The sequence below is a fragment of the Puntigrus tetrazona genome, chromosome 14 (assembly GCF_018831695.1).
Source record: "Puntigrus tetrazona isolate hp1 chromosome 14, ASM1883169v1, whole genome shotgun sequence".
In the NCBI taxonomy this organism is placed as follows: domain Eukaryota; kingdom Metazoa; phylum Chordata; class Actinopteri; order Cypriniformes; family Cyprinidae; genus Puntigrus; species Puntigrus tetrazona.
Genome location: NC_056712.1, coordinates 8039162 through 8054650, shown reverse-complemented (window position 1 = coordinate 8054650; position 15489 = coordinate 8039162). Strand labels below are relative to the sequence as shown.

Sequence of the window (15489 nt, the reverse complement as noted above, 5' to 3'; positions counted from 1 at the left end):
CTAGATCAAGAGAAGGCATTTGACCGTGTTGAACACATTTACTTGTGAACAACATTAGTTTGTTTTTTGTCCAAACTCTGTGAATATGATAAAAGTCTTATACGCTGATGTTGAGAGTCTGCTGAAGGTGATTGGTGGTTTATGCACTCCTTTCAAAGTTGAAAGAGTTGTCAGATAAGTGTGTTCTTTGTCAGGTACGCTCTATTCAATAGTCGTAGAACCTTTACCACAACAGATGAAGTGAAATTTTTGATTGGTGATGAAGGGATGAATCTTTTAATTAGCAATTTGGTTTCTTTATCCCTTGGGCATAAACTAGCCTGCATTGATCCATTTCCAAAACTATTAACATGTTCAAGCCTTATTAGTTGATTTATTTTGTGCTATGTTACACTGGATCTCTCAGAGTGTTTTATATTAGTCAAAAGAAGAACGTGGGAAGGAGTTAGTAAACTTCCAGAGCAGACAGAGCAGGACAGCAGCCTCTTTTCTACTCGCAAAGTTAATCACTTACTGACAAAGTTGTGATCTACTTTATCAGCTGAGGAGAGGGAGTCTTTAACAGACTTTTATACAGGGGGAAGAGTCCTAATGCTGAGGAGTCTTTTCCAGATATTTTTACTACCTAAACTAGTTGATTGTTGTTGTTGTTTTTTTACTCTGGTAAATCATTGTTTAAATTTTATTTCAGTTAATAGAAAAAAACTACACAAAGCTTGTGTTTTAGGTTTTAATAAGAAAGAGGTGGAAACACCCTGGCATTCTTTTTGTATTGAATTAAGGAATCTTTTTTCTTGTTTTCATGAAACCTTTTAGATAGAAACTTTTATTTTAGGGGCTAAATATCTAAAGAAGAGATTTCATGCATGTCAGTTGTTAAATTTTAAAGCCAAAGTATAGCAGCGTACATGAGAAGGAAAAAACAGGATTGAAAAATGTTGTTTCGTTTTCTGCTCTTGTAAAAGCTACATTTTTAATTTCTACAAGTCAGTGAGTGACCTTGCCTGTTTTGAATTAAAGTGGTGTGATGAAGAAGCGCTGAACTCTGTTTCTGGTGGAAAACTGCGCTTTGCACATTTCTTATAATTGTTTTAAGTTTGAATCTGGTGGTTGATTTTTTGTGAGTCTGTTTTTGGTATTTGTACTAAAGAGCAATTCAAATTAAATTCTCTTTCTCCAAGAACGAGAGAGGATTGTACTCAAACATGCCTAATATTCTTCCCTATAAAAATAAATGCTATCCGTCTATCTGTGAAAACTGCTGCATGAATCGAATACGTATTGTAAGCTGGATTTTGTGCTTTAGATTTTACGATGCTCTACCTCGACTATTGGTTGTGCTCATGAAGGTTGGCCTGGCTACATTTTAACGTATTGTCTGTGGTGTAAGATAAATTCATGTTTTTGCTGGTTTTTGTGCCATGGGCAGGTTATGCAGTATCTTATAAATGTATATTTGTAGCTTCTTCAGTTTTAACAATATTACAAGTATGACTGAAACTACAGGCATGTAATTTTAGAAGCCTATAAATGTTATCTTTGCATGTCAGAGTTGCAGTATGCAGTTTTATAATTGAACTCTTAGTGTCGCTGTTGACCAATGCCTCCACTGATCATCTACCCTCCACCCTGTTCATGATGTCATATTCAGGACTGATATCTCAGCTCGTTGTTAAAAACGTCGACAGTTAGCTTTGCCTTCCTCTGATATCCTCTTATATCGACCACGAACCAAGTCTTTTACGTGTTACTTTTCATCTAATTTTCTTTTTCGTATTAAAAGATGACAAGCTTACGAGCTCCTGCTGAGATGTCTGGTCTTTTGTTCTTCGTGCTGATGGCGCACACCGCTTATGGAGACGTGAGCTATTCTTTTCCGGAGGAGATGAAACGAGGATCTGTGATTGGAAATATAGCAAAGGATCTCGGGCTCGATGTGAACACGCTTACGTCTCGTAGGGCTCGAATTGATGCTGAAGGTAACAGAAAACGATATTGCGATATTAATTTGAGAACGAGGGAATTAGTGGTGGCTGATCGGATAGACAGAGAGGTGATTTGTAAGGAGAGGCTTTCCTGTGCGCTTAATTTCGAGTTCGTGTTAGAAAATCCTTTAGAATTGCATCGTTTTGTTTTACAAATCCAAGACATTAATGATAATACGCCATTATTTCCGAAAGATGTCGTAAAGCTGGAAATAAGTGAAAACGCAGGTAAAGGTGCTCGTTTTCGTGTCATTGAGGCTCGAGATGCTGATGTCGGTCACAATTCAGTACAAAATTATATACTGGAGAATAATTTACGCTTTGTTTTAGCCGTGAATTCAAAGGCAGATGGTAGCAAGTACGTCGAGTTAGTGCTTGATAAAGAGCTAGATCGTGAGCAGCAGAAAGAGATCTCATTAATAGTGACCGCGGTAGACGGCGGGACTCCACCGAGATCAGGTACTGTAGTCATACACGTCACTGTGCTGGATGCTAATGATAATGCTCCAGTCTTTAGTCAGGACGTCTATAAAGTCAGTCTGCCTGAAAATTCTCCTCTAGATACTGTAGTGGTGACAGTGAGCGCTACTGATGCTGACGAGGACAAAACGGAGAAGTCACTTATGAGTTTGGCCATTTATCAGAATCTGCAAAAGAAACATTTTCATTAGATCCTCGAACTGGACAAATTGTTCTGAAGGGGCCAATAGATTTTGAAGAGGAATCAGGATATGAAATTATTGTTAATGCTAAAGACGGATATGGTCTTTCCTCAGACACGAAAATTGTAATAGAAATTACAGATACAAATGACAATGCCCCTTTTATTATAATTAAATCTCTAAATAGTCCTGTTCCGAGAACGCGTTCCCGGTACAGAGGTCGGCATCATTAATGTTCAGGACAGAGACTCGGAGAATAACGGACAGGTGCGCTGCTCCATTCAGCAAAACGTTCCGTTTAAACTCGTTCCTTCGATCAAGAATTACTATTCTCTGGTGACCACAGGTGAATTAGACCGAGAGCTGCTCTCTGATTATAATATTACAATTACTGCTACTGATGAGGGCTCTCCGCCTTTATCTTCCTCTAAGAATATTCACCTGACTGTAGCTGACGTGAATGATAATCCACCTGTATTTCAGGAGCAGAGTTACAGAGCTCACGTACAAGAAAATAATAAAGCGGGCTCCTCTATTTGTTCAGTATCAGCTACAGACCCGGACTGGAGACAGAATGGCACTGTAGTTTATTCTCTCTTGTCTTCTGATGTTAACGGCGCGCCGGTGTCCTCCTTTCTGTCCGTTAACGGAGACACCGGGGTCGTTCATGCCGTGAGGTCGTTTGATTACGAACAGATGAAAAGTTTGAAAGTGCTGGTGTTAGCCAGAGACAACGGCTCTCCTCCTCTGAGCAGTAACGTGACCGTGAGCGTCTTCATAACGGATGAGAACGACAACTCTCCTCAGATATTATACCCCTCTCCGGAAGGAAACTCCTTCATGACCGAGATGGTGCCCAAAGCTGCTCAGGCGCGCTCCTGGTCTCAAGGTGATCGCCGTGGACGCGGATTCCGGTCAGAACGCGTGGCTCTCGTATCACATTATTAAAGCCACAGATCCGGGACTTTTCACTATCGGTGTCCACAGCGGAGAGATCAGGACGCAGCGGGACATTTCTGAATCTGACAGCATGAAACAGAACCTGATTGTGTCCGTGAGAGATAACGGACAGCCCCTCTCTCAGCCACGTGCTCGTTGTATTTACTGATATCAGATAACTTGGCTGAAGTCCCGGAACTGAAAGACATGTCTCGAGACGAGAGCGGCTCCAAACTGACGTTTTATTTGATCGTCGCGCTGGTGTCCGTTTCCACTTTCTTCCTGACCTTCCTTATCATCATCCTCGCCGTGAGGTTTTGTCGCAGGAGAAAGCCCAGACTGTTGTTTGATGGAGCTGTAGCCATTCCCAGCGCGTATCTTCCTCCAAATTACGCAGAGGTGGAGGGCGCGGGAACTCTCCGCAGCGCGTACAATTATGACGCGTACCTGACCACGGGCTCGCGCACCAGTGACTTCAAGTTCATCAGATCTTATAATGAAGAAACACTGACCTCTGACCTGACTCTGAAAAAGACACAGTCTGCTGTGGATGATCTTGAAGGACTAGATGCGGAGTTGAACGATTCCTTTCAGGTAGGACTGAAGAGCTATTTATTTAAAGATATTTTTAAAATATTTTGGGTTTGCAAAGTACTTTTATTGGCAACATACTTTCTACTGGTTTTAAAGACGCTAAGTTCCTTGCACCCATCTTGCTGTCTGTTCTTTAAAACCATTTTATAAACTAATTTCATTTTGTATTTCTTTTTAAATCCCAGTTCACTATAGTTTAACAGAAAGGGTATATTTCTGATTGCTGTCCGTGGTGCTGTACAGGCCGTGTTTGTTGCTGCTGAGGCTTTGCTCATATAATATGTAGAAATGTATAAAGTCCTGCTTCCTGAGGAAATGTTATACTGAAAATATATATATTTTTTTATATTTGGAAGTCATTTCATTTTTTAACAAAATGGTTATTCAGGTTGTAACATTTAATGTCAGACCTATAAGAGTTAATGGACGAGCTGTATTTAGAAAATTAAGTGGTTTTTACACCTATTCTTCATGATAGGGTTACGTTTGTGCATCTTGTGGTTTTTGAAGGACTTCATGCTGACATGGTGTCTCTAAGTTTAACGTTTCTTTCCTATTCTGTTTTACATTTTCTAACCTTGCAGATTAAATCAGTGTGTTATTATTATTTTTATTTGAGTGTTATTATTTTGAATGGTCTGCCTTCAGGTTTCTAAAGACTTGTAGCTCATTTTGATGGATTAGTAGTTTGTTCCATTTATTTTTCTCTTTAGATTTGTTTTCATGTGCTTATATTTGAGCAATTTCAAGTCACAGTCTGTTCCAAGAGTTTAATAATTTTTATCATTCATTTCTCGGTAAATACTTCATATAAATCATGCTGAAGTGCCTGCCCCTCTTCTTCTGTTTAGAAATGGTCAACGAGACAGTTTTATCTGCCTTGATAAAGGACCAATACCATATCGTCGTGAGCTATTAGATTCTAATCGTTTAAAGCTGTTTTGTGATCTTTTAAAGAAAGGAATCTGATAAGTCTTGTTTTGTTGTCTATCGGTTTTCGTTTTATTTCTTGTGACAGCATGTAACGGAATCGGAGACAAAAAGCTGCTGTTAAAGTATTTTTTACGTCCTTCTCATCTGTGTCTTGTTTGTCAAACTTTTTAAACGCACGTTTATTCTGGTTGGAAATTTACTAGAGCAAGTTATTTTTGTCCATTTGCTGCACTTTTTTTTTTTATGGAGTCTTTGAGTCTTTGATGCAATAAATGTTGTGGTCGTGTTTATCTCCCGCTCATCAGAAAATTAGATTGTTAAACTAAACTATTAAACACAAGAGTGGCAGGAGGAGCTAAGATTCTTTTTATAGGGAGAGCATACTGTTTGTTCCTTTTGTAGTTTATTGTTTAGTTAAGGGAGATATACTTTACATGTTTTAGAGACGTGATTCAAGTACTGGTCTTGAACCAATGCTCCGTGCTGCCGGGCCACCTGCGGGTGTTCGTAGAAGCTCTTAAACGCTGGAGAAGGCACGGTTACCGAATAGTTTTGTTGCCTGCATTCACTTTGAAGACTACTCGTATCAGTGGTTGAAACCCAAATTCCTTCAGTCTGTAAGTAGTTTTTTACATAGAGTGGGGTGGGGGGAGTGTGTTTAACAGTGTAGCGCTCTCATTCTTGCTCTTAGGTTAAGTGACGGTCCATAAACTGCACTGCAGTCGCCTTCAGCTTCATCAACGGTTGCAGTGCTGTCCTGTTTCCAGATTTTTTTGGTTTTAATATTCTTTTTTTTTTTTGGTTTTCCGTGTATCCTCATCTTTTGAAGTTGAATTGATTTTCCTTATTTGTTTTCAGTTTTGATCTGTTTATTTGAACTGACTTCCTTTAGTCCTTGGTGGAGCTGATTATGTGACTTATATGGCCAAGTTGTGTTTTGTTCGTTTGTTTTGATTTCTTTTTGTACTCAATTCTCTTGATTGGTTGTGTTGTTGGTAATTCTACTTTTACTTTCAAGTGACAAGTTACTGACCTGCACTCTCTTTGTCGTGACAGGGCCTGAGCACCGGGGCAGAGAATTACTTTTAGGTGGTGGTATCTTCCTCACAGTGTGCAGTGATCACCTCCCGTGTGTGTGTGTGTGTGTGTGTGTCTACACAATGAAGTGCAGTGAGTCTCCAGCAAGTGGTGTGGTCTGTCCTCCGTATTTTTGGTAAGCTCCAGCCCGAAGGCCCTTGATTTACACCTTGACTCTTAGAAGTGTCTTGTGTAGGCCCAAACAACCTTCAAGACCATTTTAAATCCTGTTTTAGCCAAGATTTGTCAATAAAGTGTTTTATGACCCAATTCTCTGACTCTTAATTGGTGGTAAGAATCTGTGTTTGCCTGTTTTAGGTGGTTTATTTCAATTCTTTGGGTGAAATTAGCATAGTGGCGTAGTTGGGGTGAGATTTGAGTGTTAGTCCCCTTTCATACTGGGAAGTTTGATCTCCTGCCACCTGATTCCATCCACACCGCCACACAAGGATAACCAACGCTATCAAAAGAACAATTTGCACGTATTTTACAAGGAGGCTAATTCTGTCAGGAATATATGAACATTGTGCAGTTTCCTCTTTTGACTCACAGTGTCGCTGTTCACCTGAAAAACAATGTGTGTCTTCAGTACACATCTCTCCACCCTGCTTGTGATGTCATACACAGGGCTTTCAGCTACTCTTTTTATTGAAAAACGTTGACGGCGACTCATGGACGCCTGCCATAATCTACGTCTGTTATTCTAGGTTTTTGGATTTATGATTGTTTTTTTTTATAACGGAGCCATTCTGGTTTTGCTATTCAATTTCTGCCTAACGTTTGAAGAATTGGAAGCTCTGTTTTTCTGCTGAGATGTTTGGTCTTTTGTTCTTCGTGCTGATGGCGCACACCGCTTATGGAGACGTGAGCTATTCTTTTCCGGAGGAGATGAAACGAGGATCTGTGATTGGAAATATAGCAAAGGATCTCGGGCTCGATGTGAACAGACTGTCATCTCGTAGGGGCTCGTATTGATGCTGAAGGTAACAGAAAACGATATTGCGATATTAATCTGAATACTGGAGAATTAGTGGTGGCTGATAGGATAGACAGAGAGGAGATTTGTAAGGAGAGGCTTTCTGTGCGCTTAATTTCGAATTTGTTTTAGAAAGCCCTTTAGAATTGCATCGTGTTGTTTTACAAATTCAAGACATTAATGACAATACTCCAATATTTCCCAAAGATGTAATCAAGTTCGAAATAAGTGAAAGTGCCGATAAAGGTGCTCGTTTTCGTGTCATTGAGGCGCGAGATGCTGATGTAGGTCAGAATTCAGTACAAAAATATATATTACAAAAAGATTTACATTTTGTTTTAGCCGTGAATTCAAAAACGGATGGAAGCAAGAATGTCGAGTTGGTGCTTGATAAAGAGCTAGATCGCGAGCAACAGAAAGAGATCTCTTTAATAGTGACCGCGGTAGACGGCGGGACTCCACCGAGATCAGGTACTGTAGTCATACACGTCACTGTGCTGGATGCTAATGATAATGCTCCAGTCTTTAGTCAGGACGTCTATAAAGTCAGTCTGCCTGAAAATTCTCCTCTAGATACTGTAGTGGTGACAGTGAGCGCTACTGATGCTGACGAGGGACAAAACGGAGAAGTCACGTATGAATTCGGATATTTATCAGAATCTGCAAAAGAAACATTTTCATTAGATCATCAAACTGGACGAATTGCAGTGAAGGGTGGAATAGATTTTGAAGATGAGGCAAGGTATGAAATTATTGTTGAGGCTAAGGACGGATATGGTCTTTCGTCAGACTCAAAAGTCATAATAGAAATTACTGACATAAATGACAATGCCCCGATTGTTATGATTAAGTCACTGAACAGCCCCGTTCCCGAGAACGCGTTCCCCGGTACAGAGGTCGGCATCATTAATGTTCAGGACAGAGACTCGGAGAATAACGGACAGGTGCGCTGCTCCATTCAGCAAAACGTTCCGTTTAAACTCGTTCCTTCGATCAAGAATTACTATTCTCTGGTGACCACAGGTGAATTAGACCGAGAGCTGCTCTCTGATTATAATATTACAATTACTGCTACTGATGAGGGCTCTCCGCCTTTATCTTCCTCTAAGAATATTCACCTGACTGTAGCTGACGTGAATGATAATCCACCTGTATTTCAGGAGCAGAGTTACAGAGCTCACGTACAAGAAAATAATAAAGCGGGCTCCTCTATTTGTTCAGTATCAGCTACAGACCCGGACTGGAGACAGAATGGCACTGTAGTTTATTCTCTCTTGTCTTCTGATGTTAACGGCGCGCCGGTGTCCTCCTTTCTGTCCGTTAACGGAGACACCGGGGTCGTTCATGCCGTGAGGTCGTTTGATTACGAACAGATGAAAAGTTTGAAAGTGCTGGTGTTAGCCAGAGACAACGGCTCTCCTCCTCTGAGCAGTAACGTGACCGTGAGCGTCTTCATAACGGATGAGAACGACAACTCTCCTCAGATATTATACCCCTCTCCGGAAGGAAACTCCTTCATGACCGAGATGGTGCCCAAAGCTGCTCAGGCGCGCTCCTGGTCTCCAAGGTGATCGCCGTGGACGCGGATTCCGGTCAGAACGCGTGGCTCTCGTATCACATCATTAAAGCCACAGATCCGGGACTTTTCACTATCGGTGTCCACAGCGGAGAGATCAGGACGCAGCGGGACATTTCTGAATCTGACAGCATGAAACAGAACCTGATTGTGTCCGTGAGAGATAACGGACAGCCCTCTCTCTCAGCCACGTGCTCGTTGTATTTACTGATATCAGATAACTTGGCTGAAGTTCCGGAACTGAAAGACATGTCTCGAGACGAGAGCGGCTCCAAACTGACGTTTTATTTGATCGTCGCGCTGGTGTCCGTTTCCACTTTCTTCCTGACCTTCCTCATCATCATCCTCGCCGTGAGGTTTTGTCGCAGGAGAAAGCCCAGACTGTTGTTTGATGGAGCTGTAGCCATTCCCAGCGCGTATCTTCCTCCAAATTACGCAGAGGTGGAGGGCGCGGGAACTCTCCGCAGCGCGTACAATTATGACGCGTACCTGACCACGGGCTCGCGCACCAGTGACTTCAAGTTCATCAGATCTTATAATGAAGAAACACTGACCTCTGACCTGACTCTGAAAAAGACTCAGTCTGCTGTGGATGATCTTGAAGGACTTGATGCTGAAATTAACGATTCCTTCCAGGTAGGACTAAATTCATTTAAAACACATATGTATATATGTAATATGTATGCTAAATAAAAAGTTAATGTACCAAATAGACCAGTAGACAGTTAACATTTTAGGGCCATTTTTTAATCTATAAGTAGGTCTACTTACTTTGGTCTTTTCGTATTTTATTTTTAGATGTGTACGGTGCCGTTGGAGCAACTGTAAAAATCTTTCACGAATTATGGTTTGGTTCTTGGCTGTTTAGTGAGCTTGCATAGTTATCTAAATCTGCCTTAAGTTGACTTAATAGCTACTCTTTACTGGGTCTTCCTTTCAATTTGCCTAACGTCCATTTCTGTGTCTAAATAGTATGTCGTTTGTAATTGAATGTGGTGTGTTTAGGTAGTACTGAGTTTCTCTAATCGATCGGTCAGTTATATGAAGTTAACTAATTAAGTGAATTAAATTCTGATTCTAGTAATATTGTCGCCAGCAAAATCTTTTTAAACTGTTTTAGTCAGATTATAAATGGCAGAGTAGGTTTCTCGTGTTGCTGTCCATGGTGCTGAATATATATACATTGCTCTTTGGATTGTTTCGCTTATATAAGTAACGCAATCTCTCTCTTTTAAATGCTAATATTGAGATCATGTTTATGACCCTCTGCAGGAAAATTGATTAATTGAAATTGGTAGCATCATAAATTCCCAGTTTTTATAATTGTTTTATTGCTTTGTGGTTTTTGTTTAATTTCGCCCTATTTTAAATAGAATGTTGAATATACTTATACTTATCATTCTCTTGATTAATGTAATTAGATATAAATGCGTATTTTATGCTCTGACTAGTTGGATAGGGAAATTCACCTTTTTTTAATTACAGGAAATGATCTATACTTAGAATGAAACAATCTGGCATCTATTTGTCGTTTTTTTATTTTTTTTTTTTTTTTTGCTTGTTTTTTTATTTGTTTGTTTTGAGATGTATCAGTAAAATAAAAATGTGATTTTTTGCCGTTGAGATCGTCTCTTCCATGGCACGCTTAAAGATTGAAGAGGCTTGCTGTGCATTGTTGTTGAACTGTGTTGGATGTTTGTGGTTTAGCACTAACTACTTTTATGTAAAACTGCGTGTTGCAAGGCGTGCATCAACATGCTAATTATGTTGTATTAATGTCAAATTTGAAATTGAGATTTTTTTTACATTCTGTCTGACATTTCAGTTCTCGAACTGAAATCCTGAACTCAGTTGTTGAACTCTTGTATACCAGTCAGTATTGTTTTCATATTATAAGCTCTTACTAATTACTACTTAAGCATAAACATAAATGTTTGGATAGTTTTTAGTCTGGTTGGAGGCTAAAACACTGTGCGATCGCTAACTGTAGTGTCCTGTGTCATGCAACAGAGGCTGGAGCAGATTTGAACCAGAGATCGAAGGAATAAAGAAGATTGTGCTCAAACAACACGTGCTTAATTATATATTCTTCCCTATAAAAAAATATTCCATCTGTTTATCTGTGAAAACTGCAACAGGGTGGCACATGTCTTGTAAGCTAAATTTCGTGATTTAGCTTTTAAGATGTCCTACCATACATTGGTTGTACTCAAGATAAACTTTGATGCCGTTTAACTTAATGTCTGTCTTGGCAAGATTGTTTTTTATGCCATGGGAAGACCACAAAGTATACTGTAAATGTATTTTTTCTAGATTTTTTCCGGTTTTAACATACAAGCGTGTTTGACACTACAGGTATAGCCTGTGTTATTTTATAAGCATAAACAGAGTCATTTAAGCCGTGTATCCAAGTTTTTGCATGTCAGAGGCATGAGTGCATGCATTTTCTTGATCGAACTCTTAGTGTCGCTGTTCACCAATGCAACAGTGGATCATCACGTTACTGTTTCTCCCCGCCCTGTTAATATTGTCCTATTCAGGGCTGACAACCTCAGCTCCCTGTGAAAATCGTCGAGCTGTACCCTACTCTGTTTTCTTCCTATACCGACCATGAACTAGATTTAGTACTTTTATAGATTTGGTCTTTTACACGTGGTTGACCTTTCAATACATTTTTGTTAACTTCCATTTACAAGGATCGAAAGCGCACGCGTTGCGGCTGAGATGTCTGGTCTTTTGTTCTTCGTGCTGATGGCGCACACCGCTTATGGAGACGTGAGCTATTCTTTTCCGGAGGAGATGAAACGAGGATCTGTGATTGGAAATATAGCAAAGGATCTCGGGCTCGATGTGAACAGACTGTCATCTGGTAATGCTCGCATTGATACTGAAGGTAACAGAAAACGATACTGTGATATTAATCTGAATACTGGAGAACTGACCGTAGCGGAGAGAATCGACAGAGAGGGGCTTTGCGGAAAAAAAGCTTCGTGCGTTATTAAACAGGAGCTCGTGCTGGAGAATCCTTTAGAGCTGCATCGCTTTATTCTTAATGTTCAAGACATAAATGATAATTCACCTTTGTTCAAACAACCTTTAATAAATTTCGAAATACATGAATTAGCAGACAAAGGATCTCGATATTTATTAGATGAAGCCCATGATGCCGACATTGGTCAGAATTCAGTGCAATCATACACACTTCAAAATAATGTCCACTTTCTTTTAAACGTAGTTACTCGGGAAAATGGAAGAAAATATGGCGAGCTCGTATTAAATAAAGAGCTAGATCGCGAGCAGCAGAAAGAGATCTCATTAATAGTGACCGCGGTAGACGGCGGGACTCCACCGAGATCAGGTACTGTAGTCATACACGTCACTGTGCTGGATGCTAATGATAATGCTCCAGTCTTTAGTCAGGACGTCTATAAAGTCAGTCTGCCTGAAAATTCTCCTCTAGATACTGTAGTGGTGACAGTTATTGCAACCGATAGTGACGAAGGACATAACGGAGAGGTGACGTATGAATTTGGACATCTATCTGAAACCTACCTGAAAACATTTTCGCTGAATTCATTATCTGGTGAAATTAAACTAACGGGGCTTTTTGATTATGAGGAGGAAAGCTCAATTGAACTACCAATTCAAGCTAAAGATGGCCAAGGGTTAGCCAGTTATTCTACTGTGTTGATTGATGTTGTTGATATCAACGATAATGCCCCTATAATTATGATTAAATCGCTTAAAATCCCCGTTCCCGAGAACGCGTTCCCCGGTACAGAGGTCGGCATCATTAATGTTCAGGACAGAGACTCGGAGAATAACGGACAGGTGCGCTGCTCCATTCAACAAAACGTTCCGTTTAAACTCGTTCCTTCGATCAAGAATTACTATTCTCTGGTGACCACAGGTGAATTAGACCGAGAGCTGCTCTCTGATTATAATATTACAATTACTGCTACTGATGAGGGCTCTCCGCCTTTATCTTCCTCTAAGAATATTCACCTGACTGTAGCTGACGTGAATGATAATCCACCTGTATTTCAGGAGCAGAGTTACAGAGCTCACGTACAAGAAAATAATAAAGCGGGCTCCTCTATTTGTTCAGTATCAGCTACAGACCCGGACTGGAGACAGAATGGCACTGTAGTTTATTCTCTCTTGTCTTCTGATGTTAACGGCGCGCCGGTGTCCTCCTTTCTGTCCGTTAACGGAGACACCGGGGTCGTTCACGCCGTGAGGTCGTTTGATTACGAACAGATGAAAAGTTTGAAAGTGCTGGTGTTAGCCAGAGACAACGGCTCTCCTCCTCTGAGCAGTAACGTGACCGTGAGCGTCTTCATAACGGATGAGAACGACAACTCTCCTCAGATATTATACCCCTCTCCGGAAGGAAACTCCTTCATGACCGAGATGGTGCCCAAAGCTGCTCAGGCGCGCTCCCTGGTCTCCAAGGTGATCGCCGTGGACGCGGATTCCGGTCAGAACGCGTGGCTCTCGTATCACATTATCAAAGCCACAGATCCGGGACTTTTCACTATCGGTGTCCACAGCGGAGAGATCAGGACGCAGCGGGACATTTCTGAATCTGACAGCATGAAACAGAACCTTTTGTGTCCGTGAGAGATAACGGACAGCCCTCTCTCTCAGCCACGTGCTCGTTGTATTTACTGATATCAGATAACTTGGCTGAAGTCCCGGAACTGAAAGACATGTCTCGAGACGAGAGCGGCTCCAAACTGACGTTTTATTTGATCGTCGCGCTGGTGTCCGTTTCCACTTTCTTCCTGACCTTCATCATCATCATCCTCGCCGTGAGGTTTTGTCGCAGGAGAAAGCCCAGACTGTTGTTTGATGGAGCTGTAGCCATTCCCAGCGCGTATCTTCCTCCAAATTACGCAGAGGTGGAGGCGCGGGAACTCTCCGCAGCGCGTACAATTATGACGCGTACCTGACCACGGGCTCGCGCACCAGTGACTTCAAGTTCATCAGATCTTATAATGAAGAAACACTGACCTCTGACCTGACTCTGAGAAAGACTCAGTCTGCTGTGGATGATCTTGAAGGACTAGATGCGGAAGTGAACGACTCGTTTCAGGTAGGAGTAAAAAAATCGCTTCTTGAAATGATGTTTGTGTTAACAGATTAAATGTTTTCATGTACTTAATTGACTTCAATGGCAAGAGAATGTTCTTGTAAAACGTCATGACACATTTAAGATCTTTTATTTCAGAAAAGAAATGCTGTTTTATTAACAAGGATAATGAGTGAGATAGTGACTTCTCACTTAGTATCAATTTCTCATCCCATGCTTGGGAGCTCTTTGGGTAGGATCTATATTCTGGTATCTTTTTTCAAGGGACAATTTGGAATATGAATGTTCTTTTATCTTATCACTTATTTCAGATGATCATCCGCTATAAGTCAAGCTATTTTTCACAAATTGTTGTTTGGTGAGCTTACATAGTGATCCAAGTCTGTCCTGTTAGGCATTTTATCTAACATCCGTTTTTGTGTCTCTCTAGTTTTTGTCGTTTGTAATTGAATTATGTTTTGCCTTTCTCTCATCAACGCTTCCAGTTATGTGAAGTTAACTAAGTGAGTTCAATTTAGATACCAGTGGTATTTTGGCCAATGAAATCTTTTAATACTCCATTTCAGTCAGATTAGAAAAAGCAGCATATGTTTCTTCTGTTGCTGTCCATAGTGCTGAACTGGTGTCGACTGTTCTGTGGCTTGTTGCTGCTACATAAGTAATCTATATCATATTTCTTATGTACGCTATGAATATACGTTTATGTAGTAAGAAGAAAAAGTGAAGTTAGGACCTATGTATTTTATAGTTTTTATTTTTCCTCAGTTAAGTCCTTTGTAACTGCTGTCCTTTCATTAGTCGATTGCGTTTTTGAATTGATTAAATATGTGCATTTTTCATAACTGTCTATTTTTCTTCTATGGTGTGCTTAAAGATCGACGGAACTTGTGCTTCGTTGTTGAGCTGTGTTGGATATTTGCGGTTTAGCACAAACTACGCATTCGTGGTGTATGGCATGCATTGATTTTTGTGATCTTTTTAGTTTTGCAGTAGCTTTAAAACGTTTCAAGTGTGTGAAGTTTGTATATTTCCTCAGTCAATGATCTCTTACTAGTTACTTAAGTATACAATACATATTTGGTTAATTCTTAGTTTTTGAACCATGTTTAGACCTCTAACCAGAAGCTATTTGTGTCTCTGTAGTAGCTGTGTCATGCTACACAGGCTGGGAGTAGATTTTAAAAGGATACTGAATTAAGAGAAAGGCTTGTACTCAAAAAAAAAAAACCCTCACATTTACTCATTGTTTATAATATTGTTCAAAAATATAGGCGCTCTGTTTAACTGTGCAAAGGATCTCATAAGGTCTTGCAAACTGGATTTCGTAATTTTTAGATTTTAAGATATCATACCCAGACTACAACTGGTTGTGCACGAAGGTAGGATTTGTTGCATTTTAACTTACTTTCTGTGGTGTATAATAACGTTTTTCGTGCCATTGGCAAACTACGAAGTATCTTGCAGGCATGATGTTTAGCTTCTGCTCTTTTCATATCCTACAAGTACGTTTGAAACGACAAGCATGCCGTTTTATGTGCATTGCGAGTGTTATAGTCAAGATTTATGTGTGTCAGAGGGACATGAGAGGTTCTGCCGTTTCATAATTGACCTCTTAGTGTCGCTGTTCACCAGTGCAAGCTTCTAAGTTCATA

General features: G+C 40.3%; 1 protein-coding gene and 2 pseudogenes across 1 annotated transcript; all 3 read left to right on the top strand.

The window, feature by feature from the left end:
- Positions 1-1633: 1633 nt before the first annotated feature.
- On the top strand, positions 1634-6232 carry LOC122357226 (annotated as a pseudogene).
- A 772-nt stretch (positions 6233-7004) lies between these two features.
- On the top strand, positions 7005-8877 carry LOC122357245 (protocadherin gamma-A11-like). Its single transcript, XM_043256540.1, is given in 3 exon segments — positions 7005-7153; positions 7155-7254; positions 7257-8877. Coding segments are annotated over 3 exon segments (1704 nt in total). The 5' UTR covers positions 7005-7030; the 3' UTR covers positions 8738-8877.
- Positions 8878-11291: 2414 nt separating this feature from the next.
- Positions 11292-13840, top strand: LOC122357243 (annotated as a pseudogene).
- Positions 13841-15489: the final 1649 nt, after the last annotated feature.